At 47.4% G+C, this 16,916-nt stretch overlaps 1 protein-coding gene across 1 annotated transcript in view; it reads right to left on the reverse strand.

The window, feature by feature from the left end:
- Nucleotides 1–5,700, reverse strand: part of RORC (RAR related orphan receptor C) — a 50,005-nt gene extending 44,305 nt beyond the window's left edge. Inside the window, exon 1 of the mRNA XM_089483022.1 lies at nt 5,598–5,700. Coding sequence (XP_089339148.1) covers nt 5,598–5,643 — 46 coding nt within the window. The 5' untranslated portion in view covers nt 5,644–5,700. The remainder of the gene's footprint in view (nt 1–5,597) is intronic.
- Between the last annotated feature and the right edge of the window lie 11,216 nt (nt 5,701–16,916).

The following is a 16,916-nucleotide window of genomic DNA, read 5'->3' on the forward strand; positions in this document are numbered from 1 at the left end:
CACAGGTGGGATCTAAAGGGATCTATCCCAAGTGAGATCTACAGAGGTCTACCTGTCACAGGTGAGATCTGCAGAGGTCTTCGATGTGCATCTATTTACTTCACATTTGACATTTAACCAATCGCATCCATCCAAAAATCATTCATTATTTCCACATTTACAACTTTGGTCAAATTTCCACAAATCAAATTATTTTGTTTTACCTTCCTTGTTAATGCAAATGTATGCCCTCCCTGAAATTATATACAATTAGGAGGATTGTCGCGAATTGTATCATTGAACAGAACATGACCCTAACAATCGTAATATACTCATCATAAAAAGGATCTGTAATTATTCGACGTACTAGAGAATACCATTATAATGACTATTTTTGCATAAAGCTGTAATATCACCCTGCTTTAATGGCAGTATTTATAGGTCCTTGTATTTATACCGTTCGGAGGAAGGAACCGGAAAAACTGCCTCTGAGCATTTCAACCCAAGGAAATTCATGGGGTTGTGAAGGCGCATACAGACGCTGTGAGCTGGTGGTTGTGCGCTGGACGACGGCACAGAAGATCGGAGTTTGAATCCACCACGGCGACCCGAGCTTGGGCAAGTCACACTCTCTCAGCCTCAGGGGAAGGGAACGACAACCCCTTTCTGAACCGATCTTGCCAAGAAAACCCCAGAATTGGGTTACCATAAGTTGGGAACAACTTGAATTAGCACACAACAACAACATTTATACTATGTGAAGACAGCATTGCACACACTGGGATGGTACCTTAACACTATAATGGCCTCATTCCCACTACCTTTTAAACCGGATCGCAAATCGGTTTGAAACGGTTCAAATGACCATAGTTCCCACTTGAAGCGATTCGGAGAGGGGAGGCCATGCGCTAGACCCAGTTAACCTGCGACTTTTTGACACCGATTTTTCCCGTGTCTTTTTGGATAAATCGATTCTGCGCAAGTGTGAACCGGCGCGGATCAGATTCGATTTAAATTTCCCCTCTGGCCGGCTGGCGCGGGTCCATTTTGAACCGATTCATTCGTGAAGGTGAACCGCAAGTGGGTTATTTTCCAGGGGAAAAATGCGATCGGGGCAAATATAGTGGGAACCATGCTCTGCTGTTGCATCGATCCATCGATTCGGATTGCAAACCGATTTATTTGTAAGTGGGAATGAGGCCAACAAATGATAAGGGAGGGAATCAGACAGCCTTTCCTAATATTAAGACTGTAGCTCTCAGCATTTCCGAAAGGATGGCCCATGGCGAGGAACGATGGGCACTGCAGTCCAACCTGGGCTTCAGGGATGCCCAGCACTGACCACTGTCCTGGGATGGAAAATGAAACTCTGCACCATCGAAATAATGCACATTCGGCACCACTTTAACTGCCTTGTGGGTGACCCGTCACACTCTCTCAGCCTTGGAGGGTGGCTGTGGCAAACGCCCTGTGATGAAACTTGCCAAAAAAGCTCCGTAAGAGGTTCGCCTTCGGGTTGCCAGAAGTCGGAAAGGACTTGAAGGCATACAAGAACAACAACAAGCTAGAAAGCTACTTGGTGCAATGGTTTGGGCATTGGACTAGGATACTGGGAGGGCAGGGTTAGGGGCACAAGATCCCCGTGAATATGGAAAAACCGCAAATAACAAAAACATCATGTTTTTACCAGGGAGGACACCTCTCCAGGAATCTCTAGGTCCTCCGGCGCAACTTTGTGGCCAACGTCTGCCAGACACTTACCATAGAACTACATTGGAGAAGCTGCAAAGGCCTAGTAGAGTATTCTCTCTAGGAACCTCTAGGTCCTCCAGTGCAACTCTATGGTCAACGTCCAACAGACACTGACCATAGAGTTGCACTGGAGGAGCTACAAAGGCCTAGTAGAGTATTCTCTCTAGGAACCTCTACATCTTCAGTGCAACTTTTGGTTAAGTTGACCATAGAGTTGCACTGGAGGACCTAGATATTCCCAGAGAGAACATATTAATTGAATCCGTGAACGATCAAATCCACAAATATCAAAGCCGCAAATAGGGATGTGTGTATGCCTATATCTATAGCTGTCTCCTCTATATCTATATATCATCTCGGTTCGAAAATATATATATCTATACCTGTACCATCTATACCTATATCCACCTATCCATCTAAAATAGTATGGATGGATTTCTTTTATTTGCAACGATCTAAGTTCCCAGTTAGAGATCGCCGTTTGGGGTCTGAGCGTTGGGCTATGGTCCGAAAACACACTGTGGAAATAACCCACTTCAAAACCACTTCAACTGTGGCTCAACGTCTCACAAAACTACACTTCTCAGTAGTGTAGCATTGCGCCAGGGGCAACACAAGCGGTCTCAAACTGGATTATTTCCCCAGTGTGGCATGGACCTATGGCGACTCCGGAGGCCAAGGTTCGAATCCCGGCGCAACAACGCAAACCTGTGGGCCAGTTACACTCTCTCAGCCTCAGAGGTTGGCCACGGCGGATCCTCTTTGGCGAGGAAACCGTACGATCCTATCCCATGGTGACCCTAAGGTACGCCTTAGGGTCGCCATGGGTCGGAAAGGACTCCAAGGCGCATGACAACAACCACCACAGTGGCAACATCTCCCAGAGCCAGAGGAATGGCGTCAGAGTGGACACAAGGGTGGCTTCGGATCCCTGCCCAGGCCTAGGTGATCATTAGAGGAACGCGCGACGCCAGCAACGAAACCGATCGTCACTCGGAGAAACTGGCTGGGCAGCGTTTGCCAGCTTCTCCCTGCCTGAGAGAGAGAGAGAGAGAGAGAGAGAGAGAGAGAGAGAGAGAGAGAAAGATACCATCTTCTCTCTCTTTCTCCCCGGAGCAGTGCCGCAACCACCGCCATGCAAATAACTTAATTGGGGCTTTTGGCAAACCCGAAACGGGGTTTTGTCAACAACTCCAACGAGGAAAGGATTTGCAAAAAGTGGAGGGTAGGCCTGAAAGAATCCTAGGGTTATAGATGACCCTAAAGATAACCTATTCTAACCCTCTTCTGTGCAGAAATTCACAATTAAAGCATTTCTAAAGAGGTTCATCCATAAAATCGAAGAGCTGGAGGGGACCCTAAAGGTCATCTATGCTGAGCCTCTTCCATACTTGGTCCTTATACTTCATTACAGCTCCCCGGATTTCAAAGATGACAGACTTGGAGATGTCTATTGAACAAACCGCAGAAGACATAGTACACTATGGCCCTTGCCCTAAAAACAACAACAAAGTCACACTCTCTCAGCCTCAGTGGCAACCGCCCTCTGAAGAAACATGCCAAGAAAACCCCATAGGGTTGCCATAAGCCAGAAACGACTTGAAGGCAAGCGACAGCAACAACATATTTATTGGTTGTCTGAGAAGTTAAGCAAAATCCCAATGTTTCAGAAGATGGGACGCCAAGTCCTGCCTCTTTCCCATAAGTTTGGGATGGCGAGACCCACACAAAGGTAGCCACTGCCCATCCCAGAATCCACACCCCTGGCCTAGGGAATGCACCTTGGGGTCAGTAGCGCATAGCATGGAACAGGAATAACCACCACAGGGGATGATGGGACCAGCAGTGCTGCCCCATCCCTTCCATAAAGACAGACATAAAGCCAAGGCTTACCTTGCAAAGTACTGCATAACCCATCCATATCCTTAAAGATACATTTTACACTTACTCCGCTTCCTAATTTTCATGCACACTATCCCACATCCACTCTACAGTCCATAAGGCTTTCCCTCATCCTCCCCCCATGCTCCCCAGCTCTTCCACTCACATCTCTTTACCCTGCATTGGACTCTAGGGACCAGGGTTCGAATCCTCCCTTGGGACACACTCTCAGCCTCAGACATGCGCGCCTCTCTTTGTGCCTTCCACCTGTTGACTTGTGGCAACCCCATGAATCTCAACAGGGTTTCCTTCGGCGAGGAAAACTCAGGTTTCGCTGATCCGTTGGCGGTCTCCCACCCATTGGCTAACCACAGAGGACTCTGCTTAGCTTCCAAGGTCAGATAATAATAATAATAATAATAATAATAATAATAATAATAGGGTTCCTGTTCTGGGAGAAAGGCGGGATAATAATAATAATAATAATAATAATAATAATAAATCAAGGCTCAAAGGCTCGAAGTACCGCATGTCAAATTACCAAAGGAAACGAAAGGAAACCGCCGACGAAAGTTAAGAAGACGTAAAACCGCGCCGCCGTTAAAACCTGCGCAAGTCGGAAACGACTCCGAGGCACAACAATGACAACAACAAACAAACAAACAAACAGAGAAACCCTGTAACTAACTCCTCTTCCACACTGGAAGCAACTAGTTGATATCTCAAACATGCCATTCATTACTGCAGTGTTTGTTGGGGTTTTGTTTTTAGTATGGTAATAGAATATAATATTAATATTAATATAATAATAATACTGCATGTAAAAAGATCTTGTGGCCCCTTTGAGACCGACCAAAAGAAAGAAGTTGGCAGCAGGAGCTTTCGGAGACTCCGGTCTACTTCCTCAGATGCTTCCACTATATATATCCAGAATCCTATATTGTGATATCCTATAACATTTACTCAATGTGATTTTATATATAGCCAGCTAAAGTAAAGGAGATGCTAAGAAACCCTGAGACCTTGCAGCCGCTTTGAGGCACGACGAAAGAAAGAAGTTGGCAGCAGGAGCTTTCCTAGACTTCAGCCTATTTCCGCAGATGCTTATACTATAAACCCTGTATCCTATATCCAGAATCCTATATCACAGTATCCTAGTAAATCTATTGAATGTAATTTTATATAGGGTCGGCTAAGTAAAGGCGATGCTAAAAAACCCTTGCAGTGAGATCTTGTAGTACCTTTGAGGCACGATAGAAGAAAGACGTTGGCAGCAGCAGGAGCTTTCCTAGACTTAAATCTACTTCCTCAGATACATATTATTATTATTATTATTATTATTATTATTATTAAAAGATATAGCCATGTTAGTCTGTAGAATCAGACTATCGAGAGATCATGCAGCACCTTTGAGGCTCACTGAAAGAAAGAAGTTGGCAGCCTGAGCTTTCCGAGACTTGAGTCTACTTCCCCAGATGCTTATTATTATTATTATTATTATTATTATTAAAAGATATAGCTGTGTTAGTCTCTAGACTCAGTATGCAGAGAGATCCTGTAGAGCCTCGGAAGCCAAGTGAACGAAAGAAGCTGGCAGCAGCAGGAGCTTTCCTAGACTTGAACCTATTTCCACAGATGCATATAGTTTTAACTATATAGGGCTATATCTTTACAGTCTACCAATAATAATAATAGTAATAATACTTTGCAAAGCTGCACTCCTTTCTTGCATTCCAGCTGTTTCCATTTCGGAGGGAAGGCTGGCAATGCCAAGGCTGGGGTCAGCCTAGATGACCCTCCCTCCCCAACTTTTAGGATCCCTTTCCAGCCCTGGTTCTAGAGGGGTGTTTGTGTGGACCCCCTTCCTTCCCTTTACCTCGCATTTACCCCGGATCTACCCCGGATCTCCCCCTGCCTCTCTGCCCCTTGCCAGCCTTCCTTGCCAGCCATCCAAAGCAGGGTCTTTCCAGGGAGGGCCCCCTTACCTCTGGCCCTCTTGGCCCCCGGGGTCCCTGGGGGGCTGGCCTCCATCGGGGACCCTGCAGCCCCAGCGATCGCGGAGGAAGGGAGGCTGGAGCTGGAGCTGGAGCAGCCTTGGCGCAAAGCAGGGAAGAGCAGCGGCTGCCCGAAAGGAGGCTGCAACGCCCCCCAGCGCCGCCAGGGGCGCCCTCGGCCCCAGCCCAGAGCCAGCCCTCCTCCCTCCCTCCCTCCCTCCCTCCCTCCGCCTCTGAGCCAGGCAGTAGCTTGGCACGCCTCCCCTGCCAGGGCCAAGGGAGGCCTTTCTGCCCCATCATCATCCATCAGCACTCCTGCCTCCAAGGATGCCCTCTCCTGGCATCAAGGGTGCCCTCTTCTGGGACTCCAAGGATGCCCTCTTTTGCCTCCAAGGATGCCCTCTTCTGGGCTCCAAAGGTTTGCTCTTCTGGGACTCCAAGGATGCCTTCTTTTGCCTCCAAGGATGCCCTCTTCTGGGCTCCAAGGATGCCCTCTTCTGCCTCCAAAGATGCCCTCTTCTGGGCTCCAAGGATGCCCTCTTCTGCCTCCAAAGATGCCCTCTTCTGGGCTCCAAGGATGCCCTCTTCTGCCTCCAAAGATGCCCTCTTCTGGGCTCCAAAGATTTGCTCTTCTGAGCTTCAAGGATGCCCCCTTTTGCCTCCAAGTATGCCCTCTTTGAGGCAGGAATCACACTGGTCCATCCTCCCATTCCATCCCCAAGCGTGGCTTTTCTGCCTCCATGGGTGTCCTCTCCTGGCATCCTCTTCTGCCTCCAAAGATGTCCTCTTCTGCCTCCAAGGATGCCCTCTTCTGCCTCCAAGGATGCCCTCTTCTGCCTCCAAAGATGCCCCTTTCTGCCTCTCTGCCCAGGCCCAGCAAAACAATCTCTTCTCACCTGTTGGGCTTCTGCCTGCCTTGGGCCTAAGGTGTCCCTTCTTTTTCCTGGCGATGCTCTCCTCCGTGCGCCATTGTGGTTCCAAGTGCGCATCAGGCTGCAAAGTTAAACAGGGAAAGCTTCTCTAGCAATGCCTCCCTCTGGAAAAATGGACATAACCTGTTGGACTTCGGCCTTGCTCTCCCTTGGCCCTAAGGTTCATCAAACAGGTGAAGCATCCCCAAACAACTCACACCTTGCCTCCTTTCATTACTGGGTGAGCAAGGACCTTGCTGTTCCCCCTCCACATCTGCCAAACAGGTTGCAGCTAAACAGGTGAAGCTTGCACCGCCTCCCTCCACCTGGGGAAGCATCACCAGAAGCATTGCTGCCCACGTGCCTGGCAAGCATTTGCCAGGTGTCTTATGCAAAAAGTGTGCCAACCTTCCCCCAATAAAGTTGCCACCCCTTGCGACAGGCTGCAATTAAACAGGCACAGCTCCTTCGAAGGCAGCACCGCACCTGGCCTTTAACTCACATCGGTTGCATTGCTGCCTTACAGTTTCAAGCCTTGAAAGCCTTTTCACAAGGGACCAACATGTAGTCCATGGATGACACCATTCTCCATCAATGCACCACCGGTTGTATTTCGGACTGCCTCAAACCAATTGCTCTGTTTCCTCCATCGCATCTGCCTTCCTTCTTTAAAAGAAACCCATTGTAAACGCCAGGCCAGCCATGTCTCCATGCTAAACAACCCCTTAACAGGTAGTATTTAAACCGGTGCAGTCTGGCATAGAGTTTCCTACGCAGGCAGTAATCCAGTGGGTGAAGCTTAAAAGCCTTATCTCCCCCAGGTTTTGCAAACCATTGCAGAAAAAGTCCCCAAGGCTTCCACTTTGATAGGGTCAAAGCAACCCCTGAAGGCAGAAATGCAACTGGTGGAGTTTCTGGATAGGGAGCCTACGAGCCCAGTTTTGCAACCTTTCACAGCAACAACCACAGGCAGAAATGCAACCGGTGCAGCCTCTGGATAGGGAGCCTACGAGCCCAGTTTTGCAACCTTTCACAGCAACAACCACAGGCAGAAATGCAACCGGTGCAGCCTCTGGATAGGGAGCCTACGAGCCCAGTTTTGCAACCTTTCACAGCAACAATTGCAGACAGAAATGCAACTGGTGTAGCTTATGGATGGGGACCTACAAGCCTTCCCACCTTCCCTCAGTTTTGCAAACTTATTGCAAAGAAGTCCCCAGGCTTCCACTTTGGGAGGCTCAAAGTAAGCCCTGCAGGCAGCAATGCAACCGGTGCAGCCTGCATTGCATTGCACTGCATTGCAAAGCAAGGCAGAGATCGCCTTCGGTGCTCGATTGGCTTCTCCTGGGGCTCCCTGCCCATTACACAACATTGCTGGATCGGGGCCAGTCAACACAGCGAGCCACGCCGAGGCCGCGTGACCACCGCACCTGTCCATCAACCAGCCCGGGCCACGCCCCCATCTCCGGCCAGCCACGCCCCCAGATGCACACTGGTCACGTGGCGCCTGGCCTGGGATTCCCAGGTCAACGTTCCAGGATCTGCTTGCTTCCCTTGCAAACAATGACACAACATAGCAATAAAAATGGGTCTTTGCTGGACTGCAGCTCCCAGAATCCCCCACCCAGCGCTGAATGATGGGAGTTGCAGTCCCAAAAAGAGAAAGGAAAAGAAGCAGCTGCAGGAGAAGGAAAGACAACCCCTCTTCCCCACCAAGAAGCCCCTCTGTACTATATCTCCCATCGTCCCCAGACTGAGGCAACCCAGATGGGGATGAAGGGAACTGCAACCCCAATCTTGCAAGGTTTCCAGCCATGTCTGGGAGCAAAATAAGGGTATCTAATGGACTCTACAGTGGCTGCATCTGGATGGGGGATTCTGGGCTTTGCAGTCCCAAAAGGCCACTAGGTTGTATATAAAGGAGAAGAGGATACCTTAAAAGATCAATGGAGCAACTGATACTTTTCATTTGCATGGCCACAAAGCATCGCAACAGAAACAAGTGTCCAAAAAGGAGAGTGAAAAAGATACAAGTTTGACAACCTTTGCAATTAATTGTCATTAATTAAACAAAGCCTATATAATACAGTCCCCATCTGCATCCACACTGCAGAAATAACCCAGTTTGGCACTGCTTTAACTGCCCTGGCTCAATGCTATAGAAACCTGAGATTGGCCATTTTGTCAGATAGATAGTCTTCGCTGTCAAAGAGCTCTGGGGCCACGGTGAACTACAGTTCCCAGGATTCCATAGCATGGAGCCAGTTGGGTGTCAAACTGGATTATTCCTGCAGTGCAGATGCTGCCTTTGAGATAGAAATGGATTTTGTGTTTAGTGTGACATAGTGGTTCGAGTGTTGGGCTCAAGACCCTGGAGACCTGGGTTCGATTCTCTGCTTGGCCACAGAAACCTACTGGGTGCCCTTAGGCAAGTCACACTCTCTCAGCCTCAGGGGAAGGCCATGGCAAACCCCCTCTCAACAAATCTGGATAGGTTCTCCTTAGGGTCGCCATAAGCTGGGAAAGACTCTAGGTCTTTCGGTGCGACTTTTAGTTAACGTTGACCACAGAGTTGCACCGGAGGACTGAGATATTCCTAGAGAGGAACATATTAATCAAATCCGTGAATAACCAAAGCCGCAAATATCAAATCTGCAAATATGGAGGGATAAATGTATTATTTGTCTGCTCTTCCTTTCAGGGCGAAGGGACGGACCGAACCCCATATTTCCCCCCCTCGAACTGGGCACACCTGTTCCTGCCCTGGATATAATTACTGTTTACCTGGATTTATTTTTGGGGCACCTGGACTGCCGCCTGAGGCTGGGGGCGGCAGGGCCGGGCGGTGCCCCTTGGCACGTGCAGAGTGTTATTGCCAGGCCGGATTGGGGAGAGGCAGGGCAAGGTTTGGGTGTCGCACCCATCATCGCTCCCCATTCCTGCGCCGCCCTCGATTGCCAACTTGCTCCTTTGATGGCCGTGCCAAGGCATTGGCAAACCCTCCGTATGCCAGCCTGGGGAAGGCTTGCCACCTTTCTATCCTTGCTCAACCCAGCTTGGCTCCTCCGCTGTCGATTAATGTGCAGCGGCAATTGATGTTTTAGATTTTTTGGGTGGGTTTTCTGGGCAATATGTGGCCATGTTCTGTGGCTATGGCATCTTCAGAGAATGCTGGCATGGAAGAGAGTGGGGTATATATATCTCGTTGGTTGAGAGGAAGTGATTGAGAGAAACTAACAGTATATATATATACCCCACTTTCTTCCATGCCAGCATGGGTTCTCTATGGGCAAGTATTCTCTTATGTTTCCCTATGGGCCAGTATTCCCCAATGCTTCTCTATGGGCAAGTATGGGTTCACTATCAGCAAGTATTCCCCTATGTTACCCTATGGGCAAGTTTGGGTTCTCTATGGGCAAGTATTCTCCTATACACTCAGTACGCTGATGACACCCAGATAATTTTCTCTATGTCTCCGACTGATGCAGTAACTAAGGATGGCATCTCTCCTCTAGATGCCTGCTTGGCGTCAGTAATGGGCTGGATGAGGGAGAACAAACTCAGTGTGAATCCAGGGAAAACGGAAGTACTGGTGATAGGCTCCCCGGTTCCTGGTGGTGAGATCTGTCACCCGGCCCTGAACGGGGTCACGCTCCCCCTGAAGGACTCGGTGCGCAGCTTGGGAGTGCTCCTTGATTCGTCGCTCCAGCTGACTTCTCAGGTGGATGCGACGGTCAGGAGTGCCTGTTATCAGCTTCGGCTGATACGCCAGCTGCGTCCCTACCTGGACCGAAAGGACCTAGAATCTGTTGTACATGCTTTGGTAACCTCTCGATTAGACTTCTGCAATGCGCTCTACATGGGGCAACCCTTGTACCAAACCCGGAAGCTGCAACTGGTACAGAATATGGCAGCTAGATTGGTCGCTGGTATTTCCAGGTCAGACCATATAACACCTATTTTAAAAGACCTTCACTGGCTGCCTATTTGCTTCCGAGCTCAATACAAGGTGTTGGTTTTGACCTATAAAGCCCTAAATGGCTTGGGCCCAGGGTACTTGGAGGACCGCCTCTCCCCATATAATCCGCCTCGCACTCTCAGAACTTCCGGGACTAAATTGTTGGAGGTCCCTAGGTCCAACCTTACACAGACCTCACAGAGGGCTTTTACTATTGCTGCCCCTGTTCTTTGGAATAAGCTCCCTGCAGAGATTCGTTCCGCCGCCTCATTAGCTGTTTTTAAAAAACAGTTGAAAACATATCTATTTCGGCTGGCCTTCCCACCTTAATTTGTTTATTTTTTTCCTGCCCCCTTTTTTCCCCTATTGACCCTGGATTGATGTAACTTTTTTCATTTTTCTTCTGCCCCTGACATGTGTATTTTCCTATTTTATTGTTTTCCTGTTCCTGTTTTTGTAGTAATGTTTTTAACTATTATACTGAATTTTAACTTTGTACTGAAATGTTTTTATAAATTTTGTAAGCCGCCCTGATCATATCCTTGGAAGGGCGGGGTAGAAATAAAATTTATTATTATTATTATTATTATTATTATTATTATGATGTTGCCCTATGGGCAAGTTTGGGTTCTCTATGGGCAAGTATTCTCCTATGTTACCCTATGGGCCAGTATTCCCCAATGCTTCTCTATGGGCAAGTATGGGTTCTCCATGAGCACATATTCTCCTATGTTACCCTATGGGTCAGTATTCCCCAATGCTTATCTATGGGCAAGTATGGGTTCTCCATGAGTAAGTATTCTCCTACATTATCCTATGGGCCAGTATTCCCCAGTGATTCTCTATGGGCAAGTATGGGTTCTCCATGAGCAAGTATTCTCCTATGTTACCCTATGGGCCAGTATTCCCAATGATTCTCTATAGGCAAGTATGAGTTCTCTATGGGCAAATATTCTCCTATGTTACCCTATGGGCAAGTATGGGTTCTTTATGGGCAAGTAATCTCCTATGTTACCTTATGGGCGAGTATTCCCCAATGATTCTCTATGGGCAAGTATGGGTTCTCTATGGGCAAGTAATCTCCTATGTTACCCTATGGCAATGATGGTGAACCTTTTAGAGGCTGAGTGCCCAAACTGCAACTCAAAACCTACTTATTTATTGCAAAGCGCCGTGTCCCTCTGGCTTTCTAGTAACAACCTATGGAAAACTCTGTGCTGGGGCAATGGTATATGTGCCCACAGAGAGGGCTCTGAGTGCCACCTCTGGCACGTGTGCCATAGGTTCACCATCACTGCCCTATGGGCTTGTATTCCCCAATGATTCTCTATGGGCAAATATGGGTTCTCTATGGGCAAGTATTCTGCTATGTTACCTTATGGGCTAGTATTCCCCAATGATTCTCTATGGGCAAATATGGGTTCTCTATAGGCAAGTATTCTGCTGTATTACCCTATGGGCTGAAGAGAAGTGCCTCGCCAAACTACAGAGTGTTCCCGTAGTTGTTGTTGTTATTATTATAATATTATTATTTTATTTATTAGTATCCCACCTTCCTCCCAGTACAGGGACCCGAGGCAAAGTGCCACAGCAGCGTTGCCAAAGGAGGCATGTGCCACCCCAAACTACCAGGATTTGGAAAAATGGAACCATGGTGGTTAAAGTGGTGTCAACCCGCATTATATCACCAGTGTAGATACACCCTGAGTTGCGTCCCTGCAAGACTGCAGCTGTTTAGTGCCAAAGATGGAAACTTTAGGCTCCCTAATCTGAGGACCAAGGTCTGGAGGATGGTGCCATAGCAGTTATAGTGGTACCAAACTGCATTATTTCTATTGTGTAGACGCACACTGAGTTACATCCCTGCCACAGATCTGATGCTCAGTGTGCAAGATGGAGACTGGAGGCTTCCTAATCTGGGGATCAAGGTCTTTAAGATGGAGCCGCGGTTGTTTAAAGTGGTATCGAACTGCATTATATCTACAATACGTAGACCTTGTGGCACCTTTGAGACTCACTGAAAGAAAGAAGTTGGCACCATGAGCTTTCCTAGACCTAAATCTACTTCCTCAGATGCATTTGGTGGAGTGGAAGCCAGACACAGACATCCCGATCTCCTTCGTGCGAGAAACTCCTATGGGGCAAGAAAGGTGGCAACCTCCATCCAAGGCCCCAAGATGCAGAGATTCAAACTCGGGGTCCTCACAACGGAGGCCCTCGAAAGCCTTGGGACGAGGGGGAGAGATGTGTTGCTTTCGATCCCACCTACATTTGTGCACAATTTTGTTCCTTTGCACAAATTTTGTATGTTCTTTCCGGGAAGCAATACAAAATCCTCACTTCGGCTTCCAGCAGAGCCATGTTGCCCTCTAGTGGCCAGGAACTGTCTTGCGCCCTCAGTGCTTAAGATGTTTCCTTCTTGCCAAAACCTATGAGAGTCGAGCCAGATTTCCTTGAGACTTTTAACAGCCAGGCGGTTGTTATATAACCGGTCCTCTGACTCACGTGTTTTCGAACGCAGGGTTTTGCTTCGCAGGGCGGGGCGCGTCAGTTTTGGTTTTCAGGATTCGTTTCGTTTCCCAAAAATCCGGGTTTTCGGAAAGCGGGAGCCCTTGCGGTCGTGCGCAAGCTTCACCTGTTGAATGAGATTGCTGGGTTTGCAGATTTCACTGGGTGTGTGTACACACACATATAATAGAGAGGGTGAAATACATATATATGTATTAGTGTGTATGCATGTGTACCCACATTGATTTCTAGTACACACACACACACACACATCTGTAACATCACACTTGAGTCCAGACTTCACTAGCTCGCTCGCTCTCTCTCTCTCTCTCTCTCTCTCTCTCTCTCTCTCTCTCTATATATATATATATATATATATATATGTGAGAGATACAGAGGGCCAAACCCATGTATATATATCAGTGTGTGTGTGTGTGTGTGTGAGAGTGAGTGTGTACTGGAAATCAATGTGGGTTTTGCCCTCTATCATCATATGTGAGTCCAGATTTCACTGGGTATGTATACACACACACACATGATAGAGAGGACCAAACCCATGTATACAGTATGTATCACTCTGTGTGTGTGTGTGTGTGTGTGTGTGTGTGTAGTACATATATATTAACTCGTTTCAGTAAGGCTTTTGACAGGGTTCCCCATGACATCCTTGCAAACAAGCTAGTGAAATGTGGGCTAGACAAAGCATCTGTTACATGGATTTGTCATTGGTTGGCCGGCCAAAGCCAAAGGGTGCTCAACAATGGCTCCTTTTCATCCTGGAGAGAAGTGACCAGTGGGGTGTCAAGTGGGGCTCTGTCCTGGGCCCAGTGTTATTCAACATCTTTATCAATGACTTGGATGACAAAATTGGGGACATACTTATCAAATTTGCAGATGACACCAAATTAGGAGGAATAGCTAATACCCCAAAGGACAGGATCAAGATTCAAAAGGACCTGAATAGACCAGAAAGCTGGGCCAAAGCTAACAAAATGAACTTCAACAGGGAGAAATGTAAGGTACTGCACTTAGGGAGGAAAAAGGAAATGCACAGATAAAGAATGGGGGACACCTGGCTGAACGAGAGACTTATCCATGTGAAAGGGATCTGGGAGTCCAAGTAGACCACAAGTTGAACATGAGTCAACAGTGCGATGCGGCAGCTAAATAGGCCAATGCAATTTTAGGCTGCATCAATAGAAGCATAGTATCTAGATCAAGGGAAGGAATAGTGCCACTCTCTTCTGCTTTGGTCGGGCCCCACCGGGAATAATATTGTGTCCAGTTCTGGACACCACAATTCAAAAAGGACATTGAGAAACTGGAGCCATGTGTCCAAAGGAAGGCGAAGGTGAAGGGTCTGGAAACCACAAAGCCCTATGAGGAACGACTCAGGAAGCTGGGGATGTTTAGCCTGGAGAAGAGAAGGTTAATAGGTGATGTGATAGCCCTGTTTAAATATTTGAAGGGATGTCATACTGAGGAGGGAACAAGCTTGTTTTCTGCTGCTCCAGAGAAAAGGACCCAGAGCATTGGATGCAAGCTCCAGGAAAAGAGATTCCCCCTCAACATTAGGAAGAACTTCCTGAGAGTAAGCGCTGTTCGACAGTGGAACACATTCCTTCCTTGGAGAGTAGTGGCGTCTCCTTCCTTGGAGGTCTTTAAGCAGAGGCTGGATGGCCATCAGTCAGGGATGCTTTGATTGGGATTTCCTGCATGGCAGAATGGGGTTGCACTGGATGGCCCTTGGGGTCTCTTCCAACTCTATGATTCTATGATTGAATGTGGGTCTGGCCCTCTGTATCATCACACTTGAGTACAGATTTCACTATGTGTGTGTATGATATATATATCATATGATATTATTATTACTATTATTATGTTTATTTATATCATGCCTTTCTCCCATCATTTCAGCTTATCAATATCCTTCCTTATCATTTACTCCTTTGTACTAATTGCAACCCCTCCCTTATAGATAAAGTGATCCTTGGCTTATCAAACCCATATTGATGGCTTTGGTCCTCCAGTTGTTTTGGACTTCATGGCCATCTTGGGCCAATGGCTTGGGATTCTGGGAACTGAAGTCCAAAACACTTGGAAGGCCAGAGTTTGGGAATCACCGGATTAGAAGATCCACCTCCAAGTTCATCCATGGAGAGATGAAGGTCTTAGATGAGCTGGATCCACCATGGATCAGATGGCGAAGGAGTGGAGGAAAGTCAGGACAAAATGGAGGTTGACCCATCAGGGCTGGACTCTTTGATATTGATGATTGGCACTTGTCCTGAATGTCTGGTTCCACCTTGATAAGACTTCTTATCTCCACATCTGGGAGTATCTCCACATCTGGATAAGGGAAGGGCCCTTTGCAAACCTGTTCTGGGATAAACCTGGTCCGTGTGCGACTCCTTCCAGACAAGGTTTGGTGAGAAGGAGCCTTCAAGGTCCATTTGGGTTTCTGTACCCTCCAACTTGGCCATTCCCAAACTTTGGTCCTCCAGATGTTTAGACTTCATCTCCTAGAAGCCCTAGACATCTTGGCCTACAGTCAGGAATTCTGGGTGCTGAAGTCCTCAACATCTGGAGGACCAAAGCTTGGGAACCCTTGCTTCCAAACTGTACCAATCTGGCCACAACCGGAATAGTCGATCCTCCAGGAATCGAACCCTGGTCCTCCAGAGTTGTAGTCCAACGCTCGGACCACTACATCGCATGCTTTCTAAACCAGGGTTGACTCAAAGGTACGCAACGACAATGATGACAACGGTCCCAATATAGATACAAAAGGACCCTGTGCTCACATCCTTTGCAACGACAGCCCCTTGGGTTTTCTCATTTTGTAAGAAAAGGCACAAGAGCTGCATCCAATTCAGCAGTTGGCAGCCTTGTCAGAACAAACGCATGACAAATAATAACAACAACCTGAAACGGCTAAGTAGGCCAACAAGGTCCTATATAATAGATGCTATCGACCTGCTAATTCTAGCTCTGCACTTAAGAATTAAGACCAAGGAGTTGCAAGACTATATTGACCCAGGCTTTTATTGATCGATCGATTGATTGATTATCCTTTGGATAGGATAAACATTCAGACACACACTTATGTATAAGAACAAAGAGAGAGAGTGTTAGCATTTGTCTAGAACCGAAAGCAAACTGCTGTCCCTTGCCAGACACCTATATTCTATGACCATTGACTGATATCGGAAAGTACTGGGTTATATAGAAATGGATAAGCTGACCAGTCTTATTAGAAATAAGCATAGAATATATAATGTTCTATGGTCATTATAGTCTAACAGCTGGAATCAATGCTGGTCCAAGAGTGCTCTCTGGTGGTTGATATTGGCATTTCAATACACATTTTCTGATGTGAAGGCTTTTCATGGCCTGCATCCATGGGTTTGTTGTGGGTTTTTTGGGCTCTGTGGCTGTGTTTTAGAAGAGTTTATTCCCGACGTTTCGCCAGCATCGGCAGCTGGCATCTTCAGAGATTTGTCAGATATAGCCATGTCAGTCAGTAGAATCAGTATCGAGAGATCTTGCAGCAGCTTTGAGACTCACTGAAAGAAAGAAGTTGGCAGCAGCATGAGCTTTCCTAGACTGTGTGTGTGTGTCTGTGCCTGGCTTCCACTCCACCAAATGCATCTGAGGAAGTAGACCAAAGTCTAGGAAAGCTCTTGCTGCCAACTTCTATATTTGCTATTTTAGGTACGGGACACCATTTTAGGATGGCATTGCATGTAATGGGATTTGGGCATCCACAGATTTTGGTATCCACAGGCCACCCTGGAACCAAACCCCAGCAAATACTGGTCCTCATTCACCAATTGAATGGGAGGGAACCACAAAGCGATAATGCAAGCAGAGACTGACAACTACCAGCAGCTAGAAAGCATCCTTGCCTGTAGGAGTGTGTTATGAGAAAGG

This window comes from Sceloporus occidentalis, unplaced genomic scaffold (assembly GCF_023333645.1).
Source record: "Sceloporus occidentalis isolate IW3139 unplaced genomic scaffold, rSceOcc1.0.p SCAF_20, whole genome shotgun sequence".
Lineage (NCBI taxonomy): Eukaryota > Metazoa > Chordata > Lepidosauria > Squamata > Phrynosomatidae > Sceloporus > Sceloporus occidentalis.